The sequence below is a fragment of the Mastomys coucha genome, unplaced genomic scaffold, assembly GCF_008632895.1.
Source record: "Mastomys coucha isolate ucsf_1 unplaced genomic scaffold, UCSF_Mcou_1 pScaffold21, whole genome shotgun sequence".
Lineage (NCBI taxonomy): Eukaryota > Metazoa > Chordata > Mammalia > Rodentia > Muridae > Mastomys > Mastomys coucha.
Genome location: NW_022196904.1, coordinates 156,445,723 through 156,469,168, shown reverse-complemented (window position 1 = coordinate 156,469,168; position 23,446 = coordinate 156,445,723). Strand labels below are relative to the sequence as shown.

Below are 23,446 nucleotides of genomic sequence, written 5' to 3'. Positions count from 1 at the left end.
GGGAGGGGGAGGTGGGAGGAGAGCAACACAGACACAGACTTCGGAAGTTCCCATGGGAGATTTGAATGTGTAGTCCAGGTTAAAAACTACTGCTCTAAAAGAAATAGAGTCAAACTAATTAAAATTAAAATAAACCTAAAAGAAAATGACAGAAGCTGTCATCTAAAAATTATAACATTTCCAAATAGCTCTAACTGGTGAGTTCTAATTGCCACCTGGCGGCAGGACTGAAGGGCCACCAGTCGCTTTGATAATGAGTAGCCCACCAGGAGCCGGAGCTGCTGAAAACTGGCAGGACCTGTGCAGTCACAGTGGAGACTGCTGATGTCAGCAAAAGGGAAAGGCTTCCTAGGGTGATTCACACAGACCAGCCAAACACGCCTTGCCGCACCGTCTCCATCTTGTGTAGCAGATGACCTAACCATCTAAGCGGTGCTGGGCCTCCTGCACACACTTTCTGGTATTACACACTGTCTTTACCAGTTATCTCCCATACTGAATGAGCATCAGGCAAGGAGAGAGGAAGAGAGAAAGCAGAGGCAAGTGCCTAGCCACATAACATCAAATCCATATTTCCTCCCTGAAACCGGTACAAAAAGGTACTGACATAGAGTCAAAGTTCTTAAACACCAGCTAGGGAGATCAGAGTGAGCCAGTCTTCTAATCAAAGGGGCATTATTGATAAGACCAACACCTGGGGCTCCCCCATGACAGCTGAGTGAGTGAACAACGTGATTCTCCATGTATCTTTGGACTGGCCATCTATGTGGCCAGCTATGGAAGTCTCCCTTTCAAGACACAGAGGAGCACATTCTTCCTTAGTGGGAAGGCCGTCACCATGTAATTGGTATCAGATACACCAACTAGCACAAGGAGCACCCTTCATTATTAAGAAGCGATGGGCTACCAGATTGTCTGGCATGCTTTTCAAAATAATTATTAAACTGTTTCTAGGAAAATAGATGATATTTTAGAGTAATTTTGCCGCCCCCCACCAGTCCTCTAGATTGACTAGGCTGTGTTATTCTACGGTAATGGTGAAGACATGAACATTTATTTACTAAAACACCGTCATTCAAGTCTTCTCACCCCTCCTTCCCCTTGATAAGCACTTCTGACACAAGGAAGCTGCACTATCTATGCTTTGCTATGTATGTGGGGTCTTGAACCATTCAGTGTTTTGCTCAGTGAATCTAGGATTCATAAGGCTACCTATGGCTTAGAGGCAGAGAAGACATACATTATCTATCCCCACACATCTCACTTTAGTGCTCATACATCCAAATTGTTATATATGGCGCTCTCTGTCTCTGTCTCTCTCTCTCTCCTTTGATATACCATACACATATACACATGTGCTGACTGGCTTCTGTCAACTTGACACAAACCTAGACATATCTGGGAAGAGGGAATCTCAAAACTGAGGAATCTCCTCTATCCTGTTGCCTACAGGCAAGTGTATGGAGGCATGTTCTTGATTAATGGTTGGCATGGGAGTGTCCAGCTTATGGTGGGGGTTACCACCCCTGGGCAGGCAGTCCTGAGTTATATAAGACAACAGGCTAGCAAGTCATGGAGAACAAGCCAATATGCAGTGTTTCTTCCTGTCCTCCAGTTTCTGCCTCAGGTTCCTGCCCTAACTTCTTTCCATGATGAACTGTCAGGATGAAATAAACCCTGTCTTCCTTAAGTTGCTTTTGGTCATAATGCTTTTATCAGAGCAGTTGAAAGCAAACTAAGATAACACACACACACACACACACACACACACACACACACACACACACACACGGCATACATTGCAAATCCAAGCAAGATTTTTTTTGCACTTTTTTTTTTGCATTTTTTTCTGATTATAATAGATAAATGCAAATCCAATGTAGGAAACCCAAGAAGTGTGAAAAAGAAAATATCAATCATTCACATTTTTAAAATCCAAGGATCATTATTAATGTTTTGGTAAATTTCTCTGTGGCCTTTTACAAATGCAGCTGCTATATGTAATTGGAGATTAAAGAGCATACTCTAAAACCAAGCATTTGTCCTGTTTACTTAATGATTCTATAACATTGTAACAACTTAGTACTTTGTTATGTATTTCCAAATCAAATAAAATATATTCTAAAATCAATTTTGATTTTTTTAAACAATAAAATGTAAAGCCACTATAAATATCTCTGAATATCCATCTTTGCACCTATTTTCATTATGGAAATACAGATGAGGAGCTGCAAGGCTGGGCACCAGGTCCTGCTTTCTCTACTCTCCGCTCCTCTGGTTGCTTTCATCAATTGGGTCTGTGGAAACTAGGTTTCTTTAAACTATGGATATATTGTTAAGAGCTGAAGCCGCAGCTTCTTAGATCTCTGGGCATCCTGGGCAGCTGGAGCTGTATTTACACAGACAGTATGTTTCCTTTTCTCACTACCCTCGGAAGGATGCAGTTGTCCCAGTAACACAAGTAGCCTGGGAACAAGAGTTAAGACTGTTAGCGAAAGCAGTGCAGAGCGGGCGGCAGGGCGACTCACTTACTTGTCCAGCTTCTCGTTAGCCTGCCGCCACTGTGTCTGCTCTTTCCTCCATCTCAGATTCTCATTTAAGCCTGGAAACCGGTCAGTGCCTGGGAGTTAAGAAACACACGACAGGAATTTGATTAGCATGGAACCCTCTGAGATAACCAAAAGTCCAGTGCTCAGCTCAGCTGAGAAGCATCAGCAGAGTCTCCGGTTTATTCACCAGAGTCTGTGCTGCTCTGAGGAGACAGAGCCGCCATGCCTAGGTCTGTGGTGACCTGCCCTGGATGAACTGGAGGCAGCTCTGGAAGATGGTCTGCCTTCCACAGTTCTCCTGGGCAGGGGTTCCTGTGAGGCTCCCTGAATTGCTGGAAGGAAGGGCAGGGTGTCAGGTCCAAGTGCTGAGCGCCCTCCAGAGTCCACGCCCTCCTGTCACTGTTTTACTGGGAGTATTAATCATATTAATCATATTAAGGTGATGAGTGCAGGTTTGGGTCATGGGGGACCTAGGATGATGGTACACTAGCACTCTCTTCGGGAGACTGCTCTATGCAGTAACATCTTGAATGACTCAGGGATATGATCACGGGGCCAAAGAGCCTTCCAGTTTGTTGATCACGTCCCCTAGAGGGGCTTTGAAACAAGGGAAACAGGGCTTCTACCCTAATCCATGAACCACTTTCTTAGATGTGGCCTTTACTTGCTGTTACGTCTTAATTAAAACACAGCATTTGGGGACACTTTCAGGGTGACTCTTTCCTTCGGAGGAAACATTTTACAAGACGAGCACAGGGTCTCAGAACGGGCTGTCTCGGGAAGTGAGGTCCAAGGGTGAAGAGCTATGTGGCAGATGGGAGGACTACAGCACACCTGGAATGCGACGACGCATCATCTCCCCACGGGCTCCTTCCCCTCGGAGCAGGGCCTCTTCCAGCTTGGCCTTGACATCTCTTGACTTCTGCAGGACCTGGCTACTGACTCTGTCAGAACTCTGCTTTCCCTGGAAGGACAGACGTAGAGACACATTTGGTTTAGTGGGACCTCTGTGTTGGGAGAGATCTGTCAAGAGAGAACACGGCAGGGTCATGGTGGGAAGTTCGGTCATATACTCCATGTTTCTGGGGGCTCCTATGGATAAAGCTTTATTGTAGGAATGGGTCCACTGTAATAGGCAGACATTCTTTCCCCAAGGAAAGGTCACGTCTGCAGATGCAAACAGGCTGTGGGCTGTAATACAGAGGAGGACGGATGAATGATGCTGCCATTGCCCAAAGGGAAGAGTAAGAAGGCAGGATTGAAACAGTGAAGGCACCCCGCACTTGCCTTGTACTCAAAACAGGAGACACAGATGAACAGCAGGTCTAGAATCCTGTTGAGCTGCATGGAAGGCAGGTCAGCGATCCACTTCCTGATGAGGCTCTGATCAGCGTTTTTCATGATCCACAGGAAGCAAATCATGAGGTGACGGGTGGTGTCCGCGTTCAGCATGTTGTACTGCTTATAGGGCTGGAAAGGGGCGAATGGGGATGGGGGAGGAGGGGGAGGGAAGAAGTCAGGCAACAGGAAAACGTACAAGTGTAAGAGATGAGAACCTCTCAGAACACTGTACCTACTTCTAGTACATGGCTGGTCATCTGTCTTCAGTAGCCCTGTCTTCCAGAGACAAGAGAATGTATGCTTGGTGTAGGGCCGCTCAGTGGAGGCACACTTGGGCAGAGTTTGGGTTAAGCTATGAACCGCTGAACTGATGCACTGTCTGATGCCCTGCCCTGGACCTTGGTGGTGTTCTTCAACATCAGTGATGCAAAGGGGCTTTCTTGCTGCTAAGATCTCCAAGGACTTCTCTTTTAAGATGGCCAGTAGAGGACTGGACTTAGGGAAGAGAACTAGCCTGACCAGGCACCATGAAACAATCCAACACTTCACAGTTCGGTTTCACATCAAGATCATGAACTGGTTAGCACATGGGTCAAGTCTGTATGTTTGCAAAGCCATCTGCAATGAGGCCTACACTAAATTCACTTGAGTGTGGGTGGGCCCTCAGGCCATGTGCCTTATAATAGCCTTGGTGAATGTCCACTCCAGAATGCTACTAAGCACACTTGCTATAACTCATATAACACCAAGACAGGTAACAATGTGCAGCTGACCCCTGGCTTCATGTAGTGCACCTAACATCCAGGGCACTATGGCAGGAACATTGCAATGAAGAGTTTGTGAGCTATGTGAAGAAAATCTTAGTCTTGGAAGTGACAGACGACAAACTCGCTTTCACTTAAGTTACTCTGAGTGTGACCATAAAAAGGGACAGTCTTCCGCTAGAACTTCACAGGGAACATGTTCTAAGAGGTGAACTTCGGCTTCTCTACTCCTTACCGGCAATTAATAGAAAAGGCACACACTGCCTGAGCATGTAACCTTGGTAAGGTGGACCATTCAAAGGTAGGGTGCGACCTAAGGCACTGTTTGTTAAGATGAGTGCTACCAAGTCTCATGTGCCCTGTTTCCCTGCTCCCCAACCCTCCTGGGCAAGGATGAAAGGGGCAGAGGCTGCTATGTGCAAGGAGGAAGACAAAAAATATCAGCTAGGAAAGAATAATTGTGCCAAGACCCTGCCTTCTCAGAAGTAACCCAAACAAGTTTGCTGCAGGTTCAGATATTATGTTGAAATGTAAAATGAAATTGACTGCCTAGCAGTTGCAAACCCCGGGTTCGCCTTAGGCTCATCCCTAGGATCACAAAATGAATCCCATCAAAACAACACTAAGCTAGAAGATGAACGATTGCTTTGACAAGAGACAAAGTACTTCAGCCAACAGGCGATTCCCATCTGAGTGCAGCAGAGGGTCCATTCCACAAAGATCACCTCTGTCAGGGGACAAATCTCCTTAGACTCCCTGGGGACCTAGGAAGGCTGATTTTTGTTTTGGAGGGTTCTGGAGCCTCGGTCATTTATTGGATGCAAACAGTAATACTAGTAAACACACTGGAGAAAGCCCGGCCTACATTCAATGCAAGGACGGACGCCTTGGCTTGATCTTCTCTACAGTGGTTTCAGACTCCCCAGATTCAAGTCTTTGATAGTTTTCTAAGCTTGGCACACCAGGACTGGGTAACCCTGTCATGTGCATCTCTTGCCATTCCCGTAGCTCTCTGATCAGAGTGTTTCACTGATTCCTGTATCGCAGTGTTGAGGCAGAAAGCATCTGTCTGGTCTAAGCTAGGTTCTATCAGAAGTTGGGAGGAGGTGACACCAACAAGAAATATACTCAAGAAACAAACAAACATACCAAGGAAGACAGCATTGCTCCACTGGTCTTCAAATTAAAGTGATTCCCTGCTATAGCCAGGGCCACATTCTGGTTGATTCCATTGGCTACATCTTGTTCTTCATATGAGCCACTGGCGCGGCTCCTTCCACTTCGAGCATCTGCAATTAAACATCCCCATGGGTGATGCCAAGACAAAGACCACATTTCCCTGTCTTCACCCCCCCCCCCAAGTGACAGATGTATCTTATTCAGTAAAGTCAAAACTGGATATATAGTTATATGAATTATTCATACACAGAAAAAGCAGACAGGCTTAAAACAAACAAAATGTTGAGTGTAAGCTTGGTCTATGAATTAATTTTTCAGATGGTAAAAAATAAAAGCTTTTAAAGTTTTGTAATATTTTTCTGGGTTACAACACTATTTTAAAATAATGATTCAATGAAATGTAACTATGTAATATTACCATATAGAAATAATGTCATTATAATAAATCCTGTACTAAGTTATTTAGTTTCAAAAGTCTAAACAAATGTTAATTTATTATTATTATTATTATTATTATTATTATTATTATTGACATCTGTATTCACTGAAAAGTCAAACTCATCAAAGATGGCAATAGATGAGGTTGAAGTTTGAATTTTAGAGATATCTTTAACATTTTAAATTTATCTTTAAAATAATTTCTGTGTTTTGCTACATGTATGTCTATATGCCACTTTCATGCTTGATGCCCTAAAAGCTAGAATGGGGCATTGGATCCCCTGGAACTAGAGTTATAGGCAGCTATGAGCTGCCGCATGGGTGCTGGGGATTGATCCTGGGTCTTCTGGAAGAGTAGCAGCCAGTTCTTTTAAACATGGAACCGTGTCTCCAGTCTCTCTAGCCAGGAGATGTAGCTTTAAAAAGAAAATGAGGCTTTTAAAAACTTTATGTGTAGGCATTAGTGCCTGCATATATCTGCATGTATGTAGATGTGTACTCTGTGCATTTGGGGAGGTCAGAGAAGGGCATCAGATCCCTTGGAACTGGAGTTGCAGGCAGTTGTGAGGTACAGGAAACCAAACCCAGATCCTTTGCAAGAGCATCAGGTATGATTAAGTTCTGCGTCATCTTATCCGACCAGACCCTGAGTTGTCTTTTTAGATATTTACTCTTATTCTTTGTGTATGAGTGTGTGCCCTGCATGTGTGCGTGTTCACTGTCGAGGACAAAAGGGGGTGTCAGATCTTGTGGAACTTGAGTTATGGACAGTTGCAGGTCACCTCTGGGTGCAGGGAACAGAACCTGGGTCCTTTGCAAGAGAAGCAAGTGCTCTGAACTGCTGAGCTTTCTCGTTGCTGATTGACAGGAGGGATTTTTTTCGTTGTTTTAATAAAGAAGAGAAATAACTACTCCCATAGGAGTGCTTGCTTTTCACTCTGCGATGTGCATGAATTAGAGGCTCTAGGTGATGCATCTCTTTTGTGTATCTGTATGTATTTGAAGGATGTGAGACTATCTGTGTGCATTTGGAGGGAAGGAGAGAACTTTGTTCCTCACGCACTGCCACCTTTGTTTTTCCTAGCTGGCTGGCTGGACTGTGTCCAGGGATCTTCCTGTCTCACCCTCCCAGTGCTGGGATCACAAGTGTGGAGCACCATGCCAGAGATTTTTATGTGAGTTCTGGGAATCGAATGCAGACTCCTGTGGGTGGCAAGCTCTTTACTAAGATATCTCCTTAACCCCGGGTCTCATTATTATATGAAGTAAATAATTGTTATTTTCATGATTTTACAAATGATTTAGTCAAGCACCCCACTGTATTAGGAGGAAGTGGCATGGCTGTCTAAGACTCACTGGCTCATGGTTCAGATGGCTCGCTAAGATTCACTGGTGACTGCCTGGTAAGGATGGCTGGACTCAGGCAGGCATTCTCCAGACTCTACCTCATCCATCAGCAACCCCCAGCATGGTAGCCTCTAGAATCTCACAGAGCAAGGACTGCTTGGAAGTGACCAGGATGCTGGACGCCCACCTATATTCTCTGGTCCACATTATAATAGGAATATAAATCCAAGAAGTGGGAATTATTTTTTTTAAATTTATGCTTTTTTCTTGTAGTTGAACAACTGACTTCTTGTTGCCAAAAGCAAACCATTTTTCTGCTGCAGCATGATTTCCTAACATTGAAAGACACCTTGGATTGTGTGTCAGTGGGTTAGTATAGAGCAAAAGGTTGTTTGATTTCAAGTATTCCCTTGTAAACCTCATGAAAGAGAATGAACAGGTTTATTAGAAGGCAACAGAGCGGAGATCCCAAAGGAGAGTAGTTAGCTCTGTTACAGTTCATCCTTTTGGTGCAGCTAATGACAATCATAAACTAGCAGATCAATGAATGATGTATAAATAGTTTCTGACCAAAAAAAACAAAAGCCAAAAACCAACCAACCAAACAAACAAACAAAGCCCCCCAAAGCCCATATAATTAATTATATGTCTTAAAAAACCTGTCTTGGATGCCGGGCGGTGGTGGCGCACGCCTTTAATCCCAGCACTTGGGAGGCAGAGGCAGGTGGATTTCTGAGTTTGAGGCCAGCCTGGTCTACAGAGTGAGTTCCAGGACAGCCAGGACTATACAGAGAAACCCTGTCTCGAAAAAAAAAAAAACAAAAAAAAAAACAAAAAAACAAAAAACCTGTCTTGGTCAAAAAAGCTTTAGTGGCACTGCTGTGAGGCATTGCCCAGCTGACTGGCGAGAGCCCTTGCTTCCTGTGTGAGAGGCATCTGGCAGGGGCCTCACTGATCTAAAACAGGAAACAGATCCTTACCTGTAAAGTCATAGAGCTGTGGCAGAGCGTCCAGAATGATGCCGACCAAGGGCAGGTAAAGGGCGGCGATTTTGACTTTCACTTCTGGTTTGAGACACCGTGGATCCAGGTCGTGAGAACTCAGAAGGCTGTGGATGGCACTCACGGCTTTTCTCTGTACTCTGCTAATTCTGTTGACATAACAGAGAGAAACCAGGCTATGGTGAGGGAGACCCTTGTGCTCTTAAACCAGAGTGTCCAAAAGGATGCTGGACAATTTAGTGATGATGTGAAAAGCAAGCAAAACAGGGTAGAAGACACATCTGGTGTTCCGATCCTGTTCTATTCTTTAGCTTGCTGTTTTCAACTTCATCATGTTGTATACATACTTCATTCCATCTGGATACTGAGTAACTTTCCACTGTGCACAGAAAATAATTTCATTTTTCCATCTATCAATTGATGACTGTTTGAGTTGTTTCTATTTTAGACTATCACAAATAATGAATGCTTCTGGTTTTTGTGTGGTGTAAGTATGTATCTCTTGGGCATATACCTCAGTCAAACAACTGGAATGGGAACTCTATAGTTTTACCTCTATAGAACCATGTTGCCCTTCTACCAGCTGTGTCTGAGTGCTATGTTATCTGTCCTTTTTGGAACCATATTTTTTTTCCTTTTTTAAAATGCTGGGGTTGAACACTGATGGGTCTTAGCACATGCTAGAGAAGTGCTCTATCACTTAGCCACACCTCTGCCTGTCTATCTTTTTTTATTGTAACTATCCTAGTAGGCAGAATGTGGTATTTAGTCATCGTTTTAATGAAGCATTGCCTGACTGTTAGTGGTTCTGGACATCTTTTCGTGTGCTTATGACCACACTTTCTTTGGAAAATGTCTACTTCAATGTTCTGCTCTTCAAAAAAAAATTAGGAGCTTGGCATGGTGGCACATGCCTTTGATTCCAGCACTCAGGGGGCAGAGGCAGGCAGATCTCTATGAGTCTGAGGCCAGTCTAGTATACACAGTGAAGCCCAGAACAGCTAATACAGCAGTATCCCAGCAACGATTTTACAAGGATCAAAACCAGATCTCGGGGATGTCTCCAACTGGAGCAAAAATAGAAAATTAAAAACTACTGCTAATGTGAACACAAAAGATACTTTCAGAAATTATGAAAGCTCTGCTATTTATTAAAAACAATCAGGAAAACGGAAATGGGGATATTGATATTGGAAGGCAAATTTTTCTATATTCAAATTTTCTTCTTTCAGGGCCTTGTCAGCATATATCCTCGGGCACTTTTTGTTGCTGAGAAAATATGTTAGTTACAAGACAGAAAATTCTGAGAAAATTAAAATTTAGTTAGAGTAGAGAGAAGACAATAGAATACAAGCCATGGGCCAACAAGTAAGGCTGGGCACTGTCACACACTCAGGTGCTCAGGGAGAAACACAGTGAGAAGATTCACAAGACCCATGCCTACGGCATCTGTCTTTGCCTGGGAAAGCTTGTCCATAAGAAGTGTAATCTAGTCACAGGACAGCTGCCTTCTTCAGTCACTTCCTTTGGCAGTCTTGGACAGTGGCATTCTGGTATTTCCTCTCTGTGTGCTCACTTTGTCAGAGGTGACCTTGTTAGAGCTGATGGGATAGTTTAATGGAGGAGCTCATGCGTAGCGTGTACAAAGCCCCGGGTTCCACCTCAGCAGTCTCCCCTGAAAAAAATGGGTTTACCCCTAGCAAATTCACCCAGAAAAGCATTCTCTGCAAATTCTGCTCAAACAAGGGACTTTAAAAAGTCATTTTAAGGCAGGTACAGTGGCGGTGTACACCTTTATTCCCAGTACTTGGGAGGCAGAAGCAGGTGGATCTCTGAGTTTGAGGCCAGCCTAGTCTACAAGCTGAGTTCTAAGACAGCCAGGACTACACTAAGAAACTCTGTCACAAAAATCAAAAACAAGCAAACAATAGAAATTTGGGGCTGGGGATGTGCCTCAGTGGCAGAGTGTTTGCCTACTGTGTGAAAGGCTCTGGGTTCAATTCTTAGTGCTGTAAAACAAGCCCATTTCATGGATCCTCTAATCCCCTTGCCCCTCTACACGTCATGGGTACCACTTTCTCAAGACAGGAGCACCACTTCTTGGTACCGGTAAGTGGTAAAGTTCTGGGGTCTTGCTGTATACATAAGAGGTTGAACTGGAAACTCTGTTAACATTTTCCCCTTCTGGTTCCATTTTAGGCGTCAGGCACTCACCCATCCCCTTCAGCATCCAGGGCGACAGCCAGTTCTGTGAAGAGGAGCCCTGTGAGAAAGTGCTGCTGGCGGTACTCTGGCGTCAGGTCGAACATGCTGGCAATCTTTTGGTCCTGGAAGCTGGAGCAGGAGCTTGAATTCTACAGAAATACAGTGGCAGTTTTATGAGCATTAAGAGCTGGAATTAAAGCAGTGCTGGCTTGCACTTATGGAGCTCTGGCCGGACAGCGCATGCACTGACTGGCCAACATGAATATGAAAACGAAGCACTCGGGGGGGGGGGGTCTGTTGAGAAACTAGGCTAGGGGTCAAGCTCAGTGGCAGAACATGTACCTAACCTCACTAGGTCCCCCAAACAGCAAAACAGGGGAAAAACAAAAAAAAGAAAACTAGTTAACCCCCTCCTTGTCTGTCTGCTATCAAAAGCTGCAGATGAACAGCCCAGGATACATGTGGACAGAGAAATAAGGACTGTACCCAGCCCTGCACTGTGGTCTCTTTCTCCAGAACCCTTTCTGAAGGTCACCTGAGCACAGTGTCTGGATGTGGCTGGCCTGGAACCAGGAGCCGTGTCTGCTACAAAAATGCCAGAGTTGGCAGGCCTAGGCCATTCCTGTCCTGCGTTCTTACTCCAGGAGCATGTCATCCTTCGCTAGGAACAGCAGAAGGAAGTGTCCCTGCAAGTCCTAGAGCTTTGCTGAGTAGGGGCCCTGGGTCTGTCAATTCCTTGGGGCAGCCAGGAGAGGAGCATGGGGATAGCACCCAGGGCGAGGGCAGCATGGGAGTTATAGGATTCAGCCCACAGAACAGACTATAGCAGACAATAATAAATACCTTTGATTCTTGTAAGTCTTTTGTGTTCTAGATCACATTATAATGGTCATAGGACTAACTTCAGGTATATTGTCTGGCACAAACAGTTACTGCTGCTACTACTACTACTACTACTTATTATTATTATTATTATTAATTAGTATTATTTTAAAAAATGAGGCTTGACGATAATGCTCAGGCTCATCTGGAACTAACTCCTGAGTCCACCCCCATCTTCTTAGTCCTGGAACTTCAGGTGCTTATCACTGCACTTCACATTAACAAAAAAAAATCAGATAAGCCTTTCCCTTTGTACAAGTACCAAGGATGTGCAGCAGAATAGAATCTAATACCATCCTAAGATATCTTGCCTACTGCTCTGACATCTTTGTTCCCCACATTTGGATTGGGGTTGTTAAATAACATTTCTTTAAGGGCTTTTTAGAGGACACTAATTCCTTGAGAAACTTCTGGTGCAGAGGCAGTAAGGACATTCCCACAGTCAAATCCTGTTGGGAATCATTACTTCTTCTCATGCCCCTCCCCCTCCCGCACTTCTTTCTTTGTAAGCTGTCTGACAAAGAAACTAGGCTAACACAGTGGTTCCAAATCTTGATTGATTTTGGAACCTTGAATTTGCAAATATATTAAACCTGTATTTTCACACTATGTTGTATAATAATTGGTTAACGTCGACAACGGAGGACTTGAGACTTACCTGAGTTTCTTTGTTTTCCGAGGCTTACAGCTTTCTTCCTACACTGTTAGCCTCATTAGGGACCCTTGTGGGGCAAATGACTTGATTTGTAAATGGTCAATTTAGATGCTGCAGCTTTAGGGAACCCTATAGCCCGTATCTGGATCAACTGATCTGGTTTGACTAGTGTGTCTTTCCTCTAATTAGTAAGGCTTATAGGAGATGCCTGATTGAACTAATTAACAAAGGAGCTTGACTCCTTCCTGTAGTTAGCAGACTACCTGGGAGGAAATGGAGGGACAGGGAGAGGCTGGCGCGGTCTCGGTATTCATGAAGAGCAGGTTCAAGTTGAGGTAGTGCTCATGGCTGCAGAGGATTCTCAGGAACTCCAGCCGCATGGAAATGAGCGTTGGAAGAATGTTAAGCTTGGCTGATAGCTGAAAGGAGAGAGGCAGAGGAAAGAATGTTTAGTGTAGGGTAACAGGAGCTGAGTTCAACAGACACTAACACATCCTTCCTCTGCACAGTTAGACATCAACTGGAGTAAAGGTTAACCTGAGAGAGCAAGAAATGCCATTTCAGGTGCTCCAGCTGACTTTAGCTTACTACTGTTCTTAACAGCGGCCCCAAATGGGAACTCTTGCTCCAACCGTACGGTGTCTCATCAACGCTATAGCCAACCTGTGTAGAACAAAAGCTTAAGATACAGCTTCAGCATAGTGCAACGGAGCACATTTTCTGCAAATTCAACTGTGTCTAAGAGGATAAACGACAAACTACCACCAAGAAGTAACAAAGTGACAGTGGAAGCCAGCGTTGGGGCATGGCAGGAGGCTGTGTGCTGTGAGTGGCCTTACTTCTATTTTGGAAGAGAAGTGGCCCACCCCACACAGCTACCCATGCCCTGCTGCTCTGGGATCACCCTTCCCCATGACCATTCTGAAGCCTTGGAAACAGATGGGCTTGGATGCGATAGGCACAAAGTGCTCTGGAGCCCAGGGGTTCTGAAGTGCTTGCTGTTATTCTGATGGGATCTGCCACAGGGCAGGCAGGTGGAGGTGGAGGATGGGGACGCCTCCTTAGGAGTCTCTTCTTACCCAGGACATCCTTTGGGAAACTCAAGGGTTGATTTGGCTTGGAAAGGGGTGTTATAGAAACAAGCCAGGGACCATCTCTGTCTGTTGGCTCTAAATCGAGTGCTTCTTCACACTGACATGTCTACCATATTAGCATACACCAAAACTGAAATTCTACACATTTAAATATGTGAAAATCAGCCCCCTAAAAGATTTTTGAGCACTTAAGGGAATTTTCAGTACATAAGAAGTAATTCCCTCTAATGATCTGAGTATGAGAAACAGAATAAAGTAATAATCAAGCTTGGTAATTTAGGATTCCCTTTTATGACAGTGTGGTGACAGATATGTGTTATATCTGTGTTTTGAACATGGTGGCATATGAAACACAACACACTGTAATGTTTCTGATCTCCCATGCCCTGAGTGGATTTAGATGGTATTTCATATTTTCTTGAAAGAATTTTCAAAGCATCAATGCTTATGGTATATACTAATATTTCTTACCACAATCTCCATAGTATTTAAAGGGCTGATATTAAAATCAGCTATCTTTTCTTGACTATTGCAAAACTTGTCAGTTTGGATTAATCTTCAAAATTTTAGGGCATGAAAGTTTATGAATAGATTCCCCAAGAAAGTTTTTAAACAGATCAATTTTGTTAAATTAGGACAGAAATGTTAACGTCAGATATTTGAAAAAAATAATACTCTAGGTGTATGTAGACAAAGTATTGTGAGCCAAATAATTTCTTAATAAAATATTAATAATAGATACATCCATTTTAAAACTAAAGTTTGAAAGAATTAAAAACTATTATTATTTTATAATTATAAATAATGCATTTGTGTATTAGAAGAAGACACCAGAAAAGATACTAAAAAAATTCAAACTATTTTAACTCCACAAATAAGAAATCTGCAAATTAAGAAATTATTAATATAGCTCTAAAATATTCTTTACTTATAACATCAAATGCACATTAGCTGTTTGATATATAATTTAATACTTAAAAGCATTGTAGCTAAATTATTTATTAATATTGCTAGAATGCTATCCCTCTAGATTCATATAATACACTCTACAATTTTTAGTTAAGAAGAAATTGCTTGATAGGGCTCTTCTGCCTTTTTTAAGAGAAGGTTCCACTGTGTAGCCTTGGCTGGCCAGAAGCTCTATATAGACCAGGCTGGCCTTGAACTCACAGAGATCCACATACTTCTGTCTCCGTGACTGCTGGGATTCAAGTTAACCACTTTATGGTTTTAATCAGAATTTATGGTGAACTAATTAACAAACTGTTAAGTGTTTTAAGTTACATAGGCACCAAGAGTATCTGCTAAGTGCTCACTGTGCAGTTCTGTGCAGCAGCTGTCCCAAGCAGGACTCTGACAGACCTCTGTGAAGCTGCATCTCAAGCTTCCTATGTGACACTGGGCAACAGCAATGGGTTTACAGTCAAGGGCCTTCCTGTATTTCTTTTTAAAGAGCAGCCCAAAGGGTTGTAGAGATGACTCGGCTGTTGAAGGCTAGGCTCACAACCAAAACGTCAAGAGCAGCGCAAACCCAAATAGATCTCCAGGCTTTAGCTCCCACTGTGCAGAGCTCATGAGCCCTCTGCACAGCTTTTTCCCACTGAGAAGGTAGAGCCTACAGCTTCTCCAGCTCGCTGACCCAGATTCCTACTGTGCTGCAGAGCAACCTCACCAGTTACTAACTACACCACAGACAGACAGACAGACAGACAGACAGACAGACACATACACACACACACACACACACACACACACACACACACGAGAGTGCCCGAGCTTTGCCCACTCCTGGTTCCCCTGGATGGTGGCTCCTGCTGGGAACCTCTGTATAGTCTCACTGGGAAGAGCTTTTCCTCTGGTGCAGCCCAGCGAAGCTCCTGTGTCTCCTCTTGTCACATCTTTCTCCTTGATAAGGTACCGTACCCCTCAAAGCCCCACAGAGGAGAGTCCTTGCATTTTGCAAACAAGGAAACCGAGAGGCACAGAGATGGAAACATTTAAAGCGATTACATTACTAACTATTCCGAGTCTCAGTGATAACGGTGGTGATGGCAGTCTGTGAGAGGGGGCGGTGGTTGTTGTGGCTGTGGTCATAGCAGCAGACATGGTGGCCGTGGTGAAGAGAAGAAATATGGAAGAAGAGGTGTAGCAACAATAACTGATGTTTATATTCTTATTGCTAGGACATTCTAAAAGGGGACAATCAAGAAAGAACTATGTTCAAAACTTTGGGGGAGAAAAGCTGGGCAATGAGGTACACACCTTTAATCCCATCACTCGGGAGACAGGGCTAGGCTGATCTCTGTGTGCCTGGTTTACATAGTTCTAGGACAGCTAGAGTTACATAGTGAGACTGTCTCAAAACAACCACCACCACAAACCTCTGGGGAAGAGTTATCACTTGTGCCACATTAAAAACAAAACATGTGCTTCATGCTCCTGGAAATTCAATCTTTCATCAGGTTTTTAAGATTAGAACCTCAAACCTCAATTTTATTAATAATTCTTTTTAAAAATATTTATTTATTATTATATGTAAGTACACTGTAGCTGTTTTCAGACACACCAGGAGAGGGCGTCAGATCTCATTACAGATGGTTGTGAGCCACCATGTGGTTGCTAGGATTTGAACTCAGGGCATTTGGAAGATCAGTCAGTGCTCTTAACCTCTGAGCCATCTCTCCAGCCCCTAATTAATAATTCTAATGACTGAAAAGAAACCTCATATTTTGGTTTCTGCCCTCCTCTGTGTGTGTGTGTGTGTGTGTGTGTGTGTGTGTGAGAGAGAGAGAGAGAGAGAGAGAGAGAGAGAGAGAGAGAGAGAGAGAGAGAGAGAGAGAGATATCTGCAGGTCAGAAGAATATCAAGTGCTTTCCAGTAAGCCCTTGGGATCTGCCTTAGCTCTACTTCCAATGTCTGTCTCCAGGAACACTGAGGTGAGACGCTTACATCACCAGCTTTTAGGTGAGTGCTGCAGCTTTAAACTCAGATCCTCATGCACGTGAAGCCATCGTCCCAGTCTCAAACTCTGGATGCCCTGATCAAACAAGATTAAATGCACCGTCCTGCGATTTCTCTTAAATGTTAACTGGAGGAAATCAGGCGGCTGAGAAAATTCAGTTTCCCTAGACTGACTTGCTGACTGCTTTGGTACATGCTCCAGGGGTCCATCCAGGTGATCCAGTGTGGCTGAAGAACCCGCACACTGTACAGCCAGTGAAAGTCCAAGCTGTGTGGGGGTCACACTGAAGAAGGCAACACTCTGTCACATAAGCAGTGGGTGGGAAGGGGCCGAGCCGCAGCTCCAGGGCGCTCACCTGGCTGCAGTAATGCTTGATGAGATTGAACACAAAGCCTCTATCCATGATTGAAAGGAGGTCATACAGGAAGAAGGCCAGGCTGATGTTGATCTTCTCTGCCTGCTCGCTTTCCTGTAAAACCAGCACAGGCACACGTCACACTGTTTAGCCCTGGACTGGAACTACCGGGTCCCTAGTGTGAACACTGGGAGAGGAAGAGTCTATGATATTGGCCCACCATCCTTTTGGGTGGAGTTTAATTCTAGATGTTATTTTTTTTCCATCTGTCTTTTTTTGTATATGCAAAATTAGAGGTATATAATCAACCCCATTCCATATATACATTTTTGGGCTCTGAATTTGTATGTTTTAAAATTTTATTTACTTAATAAAAATAATTTAAAATATTTTTAGCTTAAAAAAACCTTTTACTATCTAGCTCAGGCTGGCTTTGAACTTCTGATCCTCAGCCTCCTGAATTCTGAGAATATAAACACGTGCTACCATACCTGGATAATTTTTTCAATTTTCAAATCTTTTTTTTTTGGAGACAGGGTTTCTCTGTGTAGCCCTGGCTGCCCTGGAACTCACTCTGTAGACCAGGCTGGCCTTGAACTCAGAGATCTACCTGCTCTGCCTTCTGAGTGCTGGGATTGAAACCGTGTAACACTAACACCCAGCTTCTGGCTAAATATTTTTTTGGTTGGGGTAGAGTGTACAGACTAACTTGAAATGCATTCATTATCTTCAAAGAAATTTAAAACATATTCTAGATTTACTTACTTTATGTGTATGAGTCACATGTTTCTTTGGGGGTTGGGGGAAGAACCAAACCTGGGCTTTTCTGTCAGAGCAGCATGTGCTCATAACTACTGAGCTGTTCCTCCAGCCCCCAGGAGATAGCTTCTTAATTTATAAGGGTTCTTTAAAAAAAAATCCAGGCAGGATAAGAAGGCTTAGGAATTTTTTCTTTTCCAATTAGGTAGGGTTCTCTGTCTGAAACATGTCAGAGTCACACTTGGGAGGGTGAATTTTTTTTCAGAAATTGAAGCCAGACTAATTTTTGTTTTTATATGGTTTTTCTGTTTTATCTTTCTTATTATTTCACAGTGCTCTTACTTATGAGATTTTTACATAGTGAATTCCAGGACAGTCAGAGCTACATAGTACGATCCTGTCTCAAAAATAAATAAATAAAATACATAAAATAAATAAAACATTAAAATATGTAAATAAAATAAATAACAAATAAAACAATCTAAATTACATTTATTTGTGTGACAGTGGTAAATATGCATTATGGTACATGTGCAAAAGTCAGGAGACAATTGCAAGGGCTGGCTTTCCACTTTGACCACATAGGTTTCGGGGATTGAATTTAGGTCCATCAGGCTGGGCATCAAGTACTCTATTCTTAGAGCCATCCTGCTGGTCCATTACATTCTTAGTTACATATGTTTTTATACTTCAATTGTGAAATGATTTCAATTACAAACTGGTACAAAAAATGATACCCACAAGTCACCAATACTTTACATTTTACAAACCACTGTTATTGTTCTTTCTGTACATAAATATATCTTTGAAACCACTTTCAAGTAGGTGGTAAATATCCACTATTTGCTCCATTAAACTGCAGACCGAATCTCCTGAGTGCAGGAGTGTTTTCTCTGATAAAATTATTTAAATGATCAATCCCATTGCAAAGTCTTTACAGCAATCCCCAGCTACAGCCTACAGTCCAGTTCAGCATATTTTAACTGGTGTTATATTTGAACTAGTTTTCCAATGAGGTTTATTATTTTTTTTCTGCTTATTAAAGTAACTCAGTCAAGGCAAAGGATTTATAAAGCAGAGTCACATGGTTACCTTCTGAGGTTTCACTAAAAGGGCTGCTATCTCCGAGGTGACCACATTAACAATGGTAGTTATGTCATCTTTGAAGCGGTCAGAAAAACGAGTCCTCCGGAAACTGTCCCGTTTATCCAGGTTATGGACATACTGTGCCATGCTTTTCACCTATGGAGGAACGGGACACTGTCAGCACAGAGATGGGTGGCGTACTTGTACAACATACAAAAGGGGACTGGCTTAAAGGAAATCTTTCACGATGGACTTCCCGATACTTTATTGGTGCTGGTGGTGTCCAAGATGGCTCTCAACCAGGAAATGCTTCTGACACACAGAATGGTTGCCATAGTGGCTGGAGGTGGGCAGTGTGTCCTCCTCGTGAGCCCAAGTCAGGGGGCTCCTTTCATGCTGCTGGCAAAACCTGGAGCTTAACTGATTAGCCCCGTGTCAGACACCCCTTCATGACAGCCTCTATCCTGGAGACACACTGAGGCTGGCTCCTCAGACGCACACAGGATGTTACAGTACATGATACAAGACACACAGGGACCACTTTATAATGCTGTCTATGTATAAAGTCTTTTATTTTCCTGAAACTACAGTAGGGAGAACAAGGAAGAAAAGGCCCCTCCTATATTGAGTTTAAAAATCAAACATTTTAGGCAGGCAGTGGTGGCACACTCCTTTAATCCCAGCACTTGGGAGGCAGAAGCAGGTGGATTTCTGAGTTCAAGGCCAGCCTGGTCTACAGAGTGAGTTCCAGGACAGCCAGGGCTACTCAGAGAAACACTGTCTCGAAAAAATAAAAAAATCAAACATTTTTTTTTCTAAAGCAATTCTATAGTTCACATTGAGTTAATTTCTGCTTCCAGAAATTAAAATGTAAACTATATTATGGAATGATCAGGATTTTGTTGGCTATCTAAAAATTTAACCATTATATAGAATCCTGTCTCTGAAGAATATAAATATGTATTTTTGAGTAGTGTCTCATTATGAAGTTCATGTTGGCTCATCTTCTAGGGAAAATAGTGTTTTGAGTTTCTTAAGCCTAATTTATAGTTAACCAAGCTATTAATCAATTGGTAACTAGTATAATACCAGTTTATGCTTACTACTTTAAAATCTAGATCATGTATGATTTTTGGGTTCCTCCAGGGCCAGGAGATCCTGGGGTCATCCTCTGACGTCATCAGAGATGGAGTCTTCCAGTTGGGTGAGTTTGCTGAGAGCTATGTGTGACAGTTTGACTGGGAAGTCTCGGGGGTGGTGGTTTCTGCCAGCTGTCCAGCTAACAGGATCAGAAATCACCTAGGAGATAAGCCTTTGGCCATGATTAGGTTAAGTGGAGTCAGGAGGTCCAGCCTGCTGTGAGAAGCACTGTTCTGTGGCTGGTTTCCAGGCCGAGCAAAATGGAAAAAGGCAACTGAGCACAGTGTTAGTAACTGTCTGTTTCCTGACTGGATGCAGTGTGGCCAGCTGCCCCATGCTCCTGCCACCATGATGCCCCTACCCTGATGGACTGCATCAGTGAGTCGTGAGCCAATACAAGCCCACCTGTCTGTCCATCCGTCCGTCCGTCCGTCCGTCCCTCCCTCCCCCTCTCTTCCTTTCTTCCTTCATTTCCTCAGAATATTTTATCACAGAAATAGGCAAAGTATCCACTATCCTGGGATTTCTCATGGCTGTGTGCTGACACCCTGAAATCCAGTTCATGAATTTGTACAGGCTGGTGGTCAGAGCACAGCAGCAAACAAAGCAATTGTCAGCTGGGCCTGCGGGCACCTACCTGTAATCCCAGAACCCAAGAGATGGCTGGCTGGGGGAGAATTACTACCCGTCCAAAGTCTGACTGGTCTCCATAGTAAGTTCCAGGTCACCCAGGGCTATAAAGTGAGACCCAGCCTCAAACTGAGCAAGCAAAAACACCAACCCCTACAAGTAAGTAACACAAAAGCAAGCAAGCAAGCAGGCAAGCAAGCAAGCAAACAAACAATCCAACAGCAGAAAAGCAATTCCCTTTGATGCTGACCCACCCACATCTACCCCATCTGGTGTCTTGGAAACTGGCTTCCACTCTGAACACCAACATGGAACCCTTTGTACACTCTCAGCAGAGTTCTGTTTCTCGAAACATAAACCTGTCAAGTCCGAGACAAACAAGGTACAAACACAGAGGAGGCAAGGCAAGAAGGAAGGGCAGGGGCAGCTTTCTGATCCACGTTTCGGATAATGCCCTGACTAGCTCAGGGCAGACCCAACCACAGAAAATCCAGTGAGAGAACCATGGTTTCTTCTAACCTAAAGGCACTTTCTAGCCCAGGTCACACAGACAGATCCGTAGTCCCAGAGATGCACACCCGCACGGGAGACGACCTGAATGAGGGGTGGGAACAGGGTGCAATTTTTTTGTTAGACAAAAGTATCTCTCTCACTGTGCTTCCAGCTAAGGGCCAGCGAAGAGAAGGCTTCTTTGTTGAGGTGACCCCAATCCTGCTCCTCGGCTGGCTAACCCACCCTAGCGCCAGCCTGTTAAACTCATTGTCACATTCGGCTCCTGCCTGCTGAGTTTGGCCATCCCACAACCAAATAAATAATTCTCACAATAGTACTTCCCACTGATGGCCTGCGTCCAGACTGTCAGCAACCTGCCAGCTCTTGTATCCCTGGGTCTTCACAGAAGAACCCAGAAGAAATATCAGTGGGGCTTAACTCATTTGTAGAGTTTGGTGGGGGTAGAAAAAGAATTTTTCCTACATTTGCCTCTGTGGCCCATTCTGAGAATGGACACCTTTCAGAACCCCCATCGTGCAGGATGACATGTCCAGAGGAAGTGAACTAGGTCACCTATTTACCTCGAAGCCTCTAAGGTCTGAATCAGTGGTTTCTAACTGCACAGGGCTCATTCATTAAAATGTGTGAAATGTACCCAAGGACTAAGTGTACTGGCTCCTGTGACAAAGTTATTGTTCATTAGCACCCGGTGGCCAGCACAGCTGCAGGTGTCAAACTGACCCTCCGCTGCCTAAGCCAAGGGGAAATTGTCCTCCTCGTCAGGCTTTCTGAGAATCAGTCAGGTACAGTGCGCAGAGGACTGAGGTGCCACCTGGGTCTGGGATCAATGGGCATTCTATGTCCACCACATCCCCCACCCCCCACATGGCTTCTTGCCCTTCTCCATGTGTGAATGTTCAGGAGGTGTCTGTACACTGTAGCAATGGCCTCTTTCCCATTTTCCTTTTGGCTTCTGGCTGCACTGGTGACCAAGGGGGCTGTAGCCTGAGGTCACTGGTGAAATGGTTAGCCATTTGTCACTCTTGGTTACTGCCACAGAGTGGTCCTGGCAGTGTCAAAAATTTTTCTAGCCCCTGCCGTGTGGATCCTCTTCTCTGTCTCTAGATTTCTCTATGCCCCAAATGCTCTGCTCCTTCTCTGTGATTCTTCAGAGCAAACAAGGCTAGGTAACCAAAGGATTCAGGCAGCTGCGGCACCCTGGGTGTCTCTCTAGTCTTTATAGGATCCTCTAACACCGCAGATACCCTGGGGAGAGGACTTGTGATAAACGCTCCTCGCTCCTTGGCTGCTGTGACCCTGACAGAGTGGCTACAGTCGGTAGAGCCCTGTGTATCTGCTGTCCTAATGGGCTTGCATTTGGACCAACCCCGTCAAAGTGCTTTGATCCATGAGAACTTTTCTAAATATGCCATCTGTGTCGCGTAAGGGGGTCCTAGAGGTAAGAGGGACATATTAACTTTAGAGGTCCCCTTCTCTTGGGCCAAACAAGTCTTAGTGATCAATTATACAAGTCAGAAGCAATTTTCACCTTTTCTGTGATTCTTAGCTCCATGTAGTTATAAGCAATGAAATAATACCACCAACCCTAGACAGACCTGGAAGCTCTTCTGTGGCCACTGTTCTTTCCCTAACCCTACCTGCAAACTCAGAATCATAAAGACCCCGAGTAAGGCTATAGGAAGATTAAACAAGACTGCTTTAAAAATATTTAATATTTACTGGTATGCATAAGTAAGACACTCAATTCACTTAGGATGTTATTTTTCTTTTTTCAGGGGTGCCAACTGCTATTGACGGGACTCAACAGACAGAGTCATTGTTATTTCTTCCCAGAATACAAACTTGCCTTTAAAATGGAGCTACAGGATGCTCTGTGGAACCACTCAAGCTGAGCTCATGATAATGGGGAACCAAATAAGTCACACAGCGTTCTAACTGGATGGGATGGGCTAGTCTCCTGTCAGTCAGTATGATGGACTGAGATCTTCTGAAACTCTGAGATTCCCCAAGAGGCAAAATAGTGAATAGAAAGAACACAGACTTGAGAGTTAGAGAAGGAGGCTCCACTTGTCCCCGGCTGAGCAAGATGGCACATCTCTCTAGTCCTGGTGTGTGATATGGGGAGAAGTGGGGCTCTCACAGGATTTCAAGGATGGATTTGAGAGCCTGCAGAGTTGCTACTGAATTAATTCATCACGAAGCTGGGCTTGTGTCCCTGCCCCAGGGATGGTTTGGAGGGAGAGAGTGAGCCAGGCATGTGAGATCTTGGGTGGAGTGGCCATTGGCTGCTTCTCCAACTGGGCTCTGGGTAGCAGGCAAGAGATTAAAAATGCAACTAAGCTGAGGGCAGATTTAGGGTACTGAGCAAGGAGAAGGTAACCAGGCAACCAAGTTAAGTGTGGATTTAGAGATGTTGAGCTGGGAGTGAAGAGAAGGAAGGGCAAAGGGAGGCTTAGAAGTGCCCAGTCATGGATGGAGCTAAAAGTATATTAAAAATAAGCTTGTGTGTGTGTGTGTGTGTGTGTGTGCGCCTGTGTGTGTGTGTG

The 23,446-nt window shown here is 44.0% G+C and overlaps 1 protein-coding gene and 1 pseudogene across 2 annotated transcripts in view; one reads left to right on the top strand and one right to left on the bottom strand.

Moving 5' to 3' along the window:
• The window catches only part of Dock8 (dedicator of cytokinesis 8), a 210,216-nt gene that overhangs the window by 36,743 nt on the left and 150,027 nt on the right, over positions 1-23,446 (bottom strand). For both annotated transcript variants that reach the window (XM_031389985.1, XM_031389986.1), the window contains 9 exons: positions 18,624-18,773; positions 16,773-16,886; positions 12,625-12,780; positions 10,834-10,973; positions 8,599-8,768; positions 5,804-5,943; positions 3,837-4,019; positions 3,384-3,513; positions 2,533-2,620 (listed from right to left, as the gene is read on the bottom strand). In XM_031389985.1, the coding sequence (XP_031245845.1) occupies positions 2,533-2,620; positions 3,384-3,513; positions 3,837-4,019; positions 5,804-5,943; positions 8,599-8,768; positions 10,834-10,973; positions 12,625-12,780; positions 16,773-16,886; positions 18,624-18,773 (1,271 nt within the window). The remainder of the gene's footprint in view (positions 1-2,532; positions 2,621-3,383; positions 3,514-3,836; positions 4,020-5,803; positions 5,944-8,598; positions 8,769-10,833; positions 10,974-12,624; positions 12,781-16,772; positions 16,887-18,623; positions 18,774-23,446) is intronic.
• Positions 738-881, top strand: LOC116104317 (annotated as a pseudogene).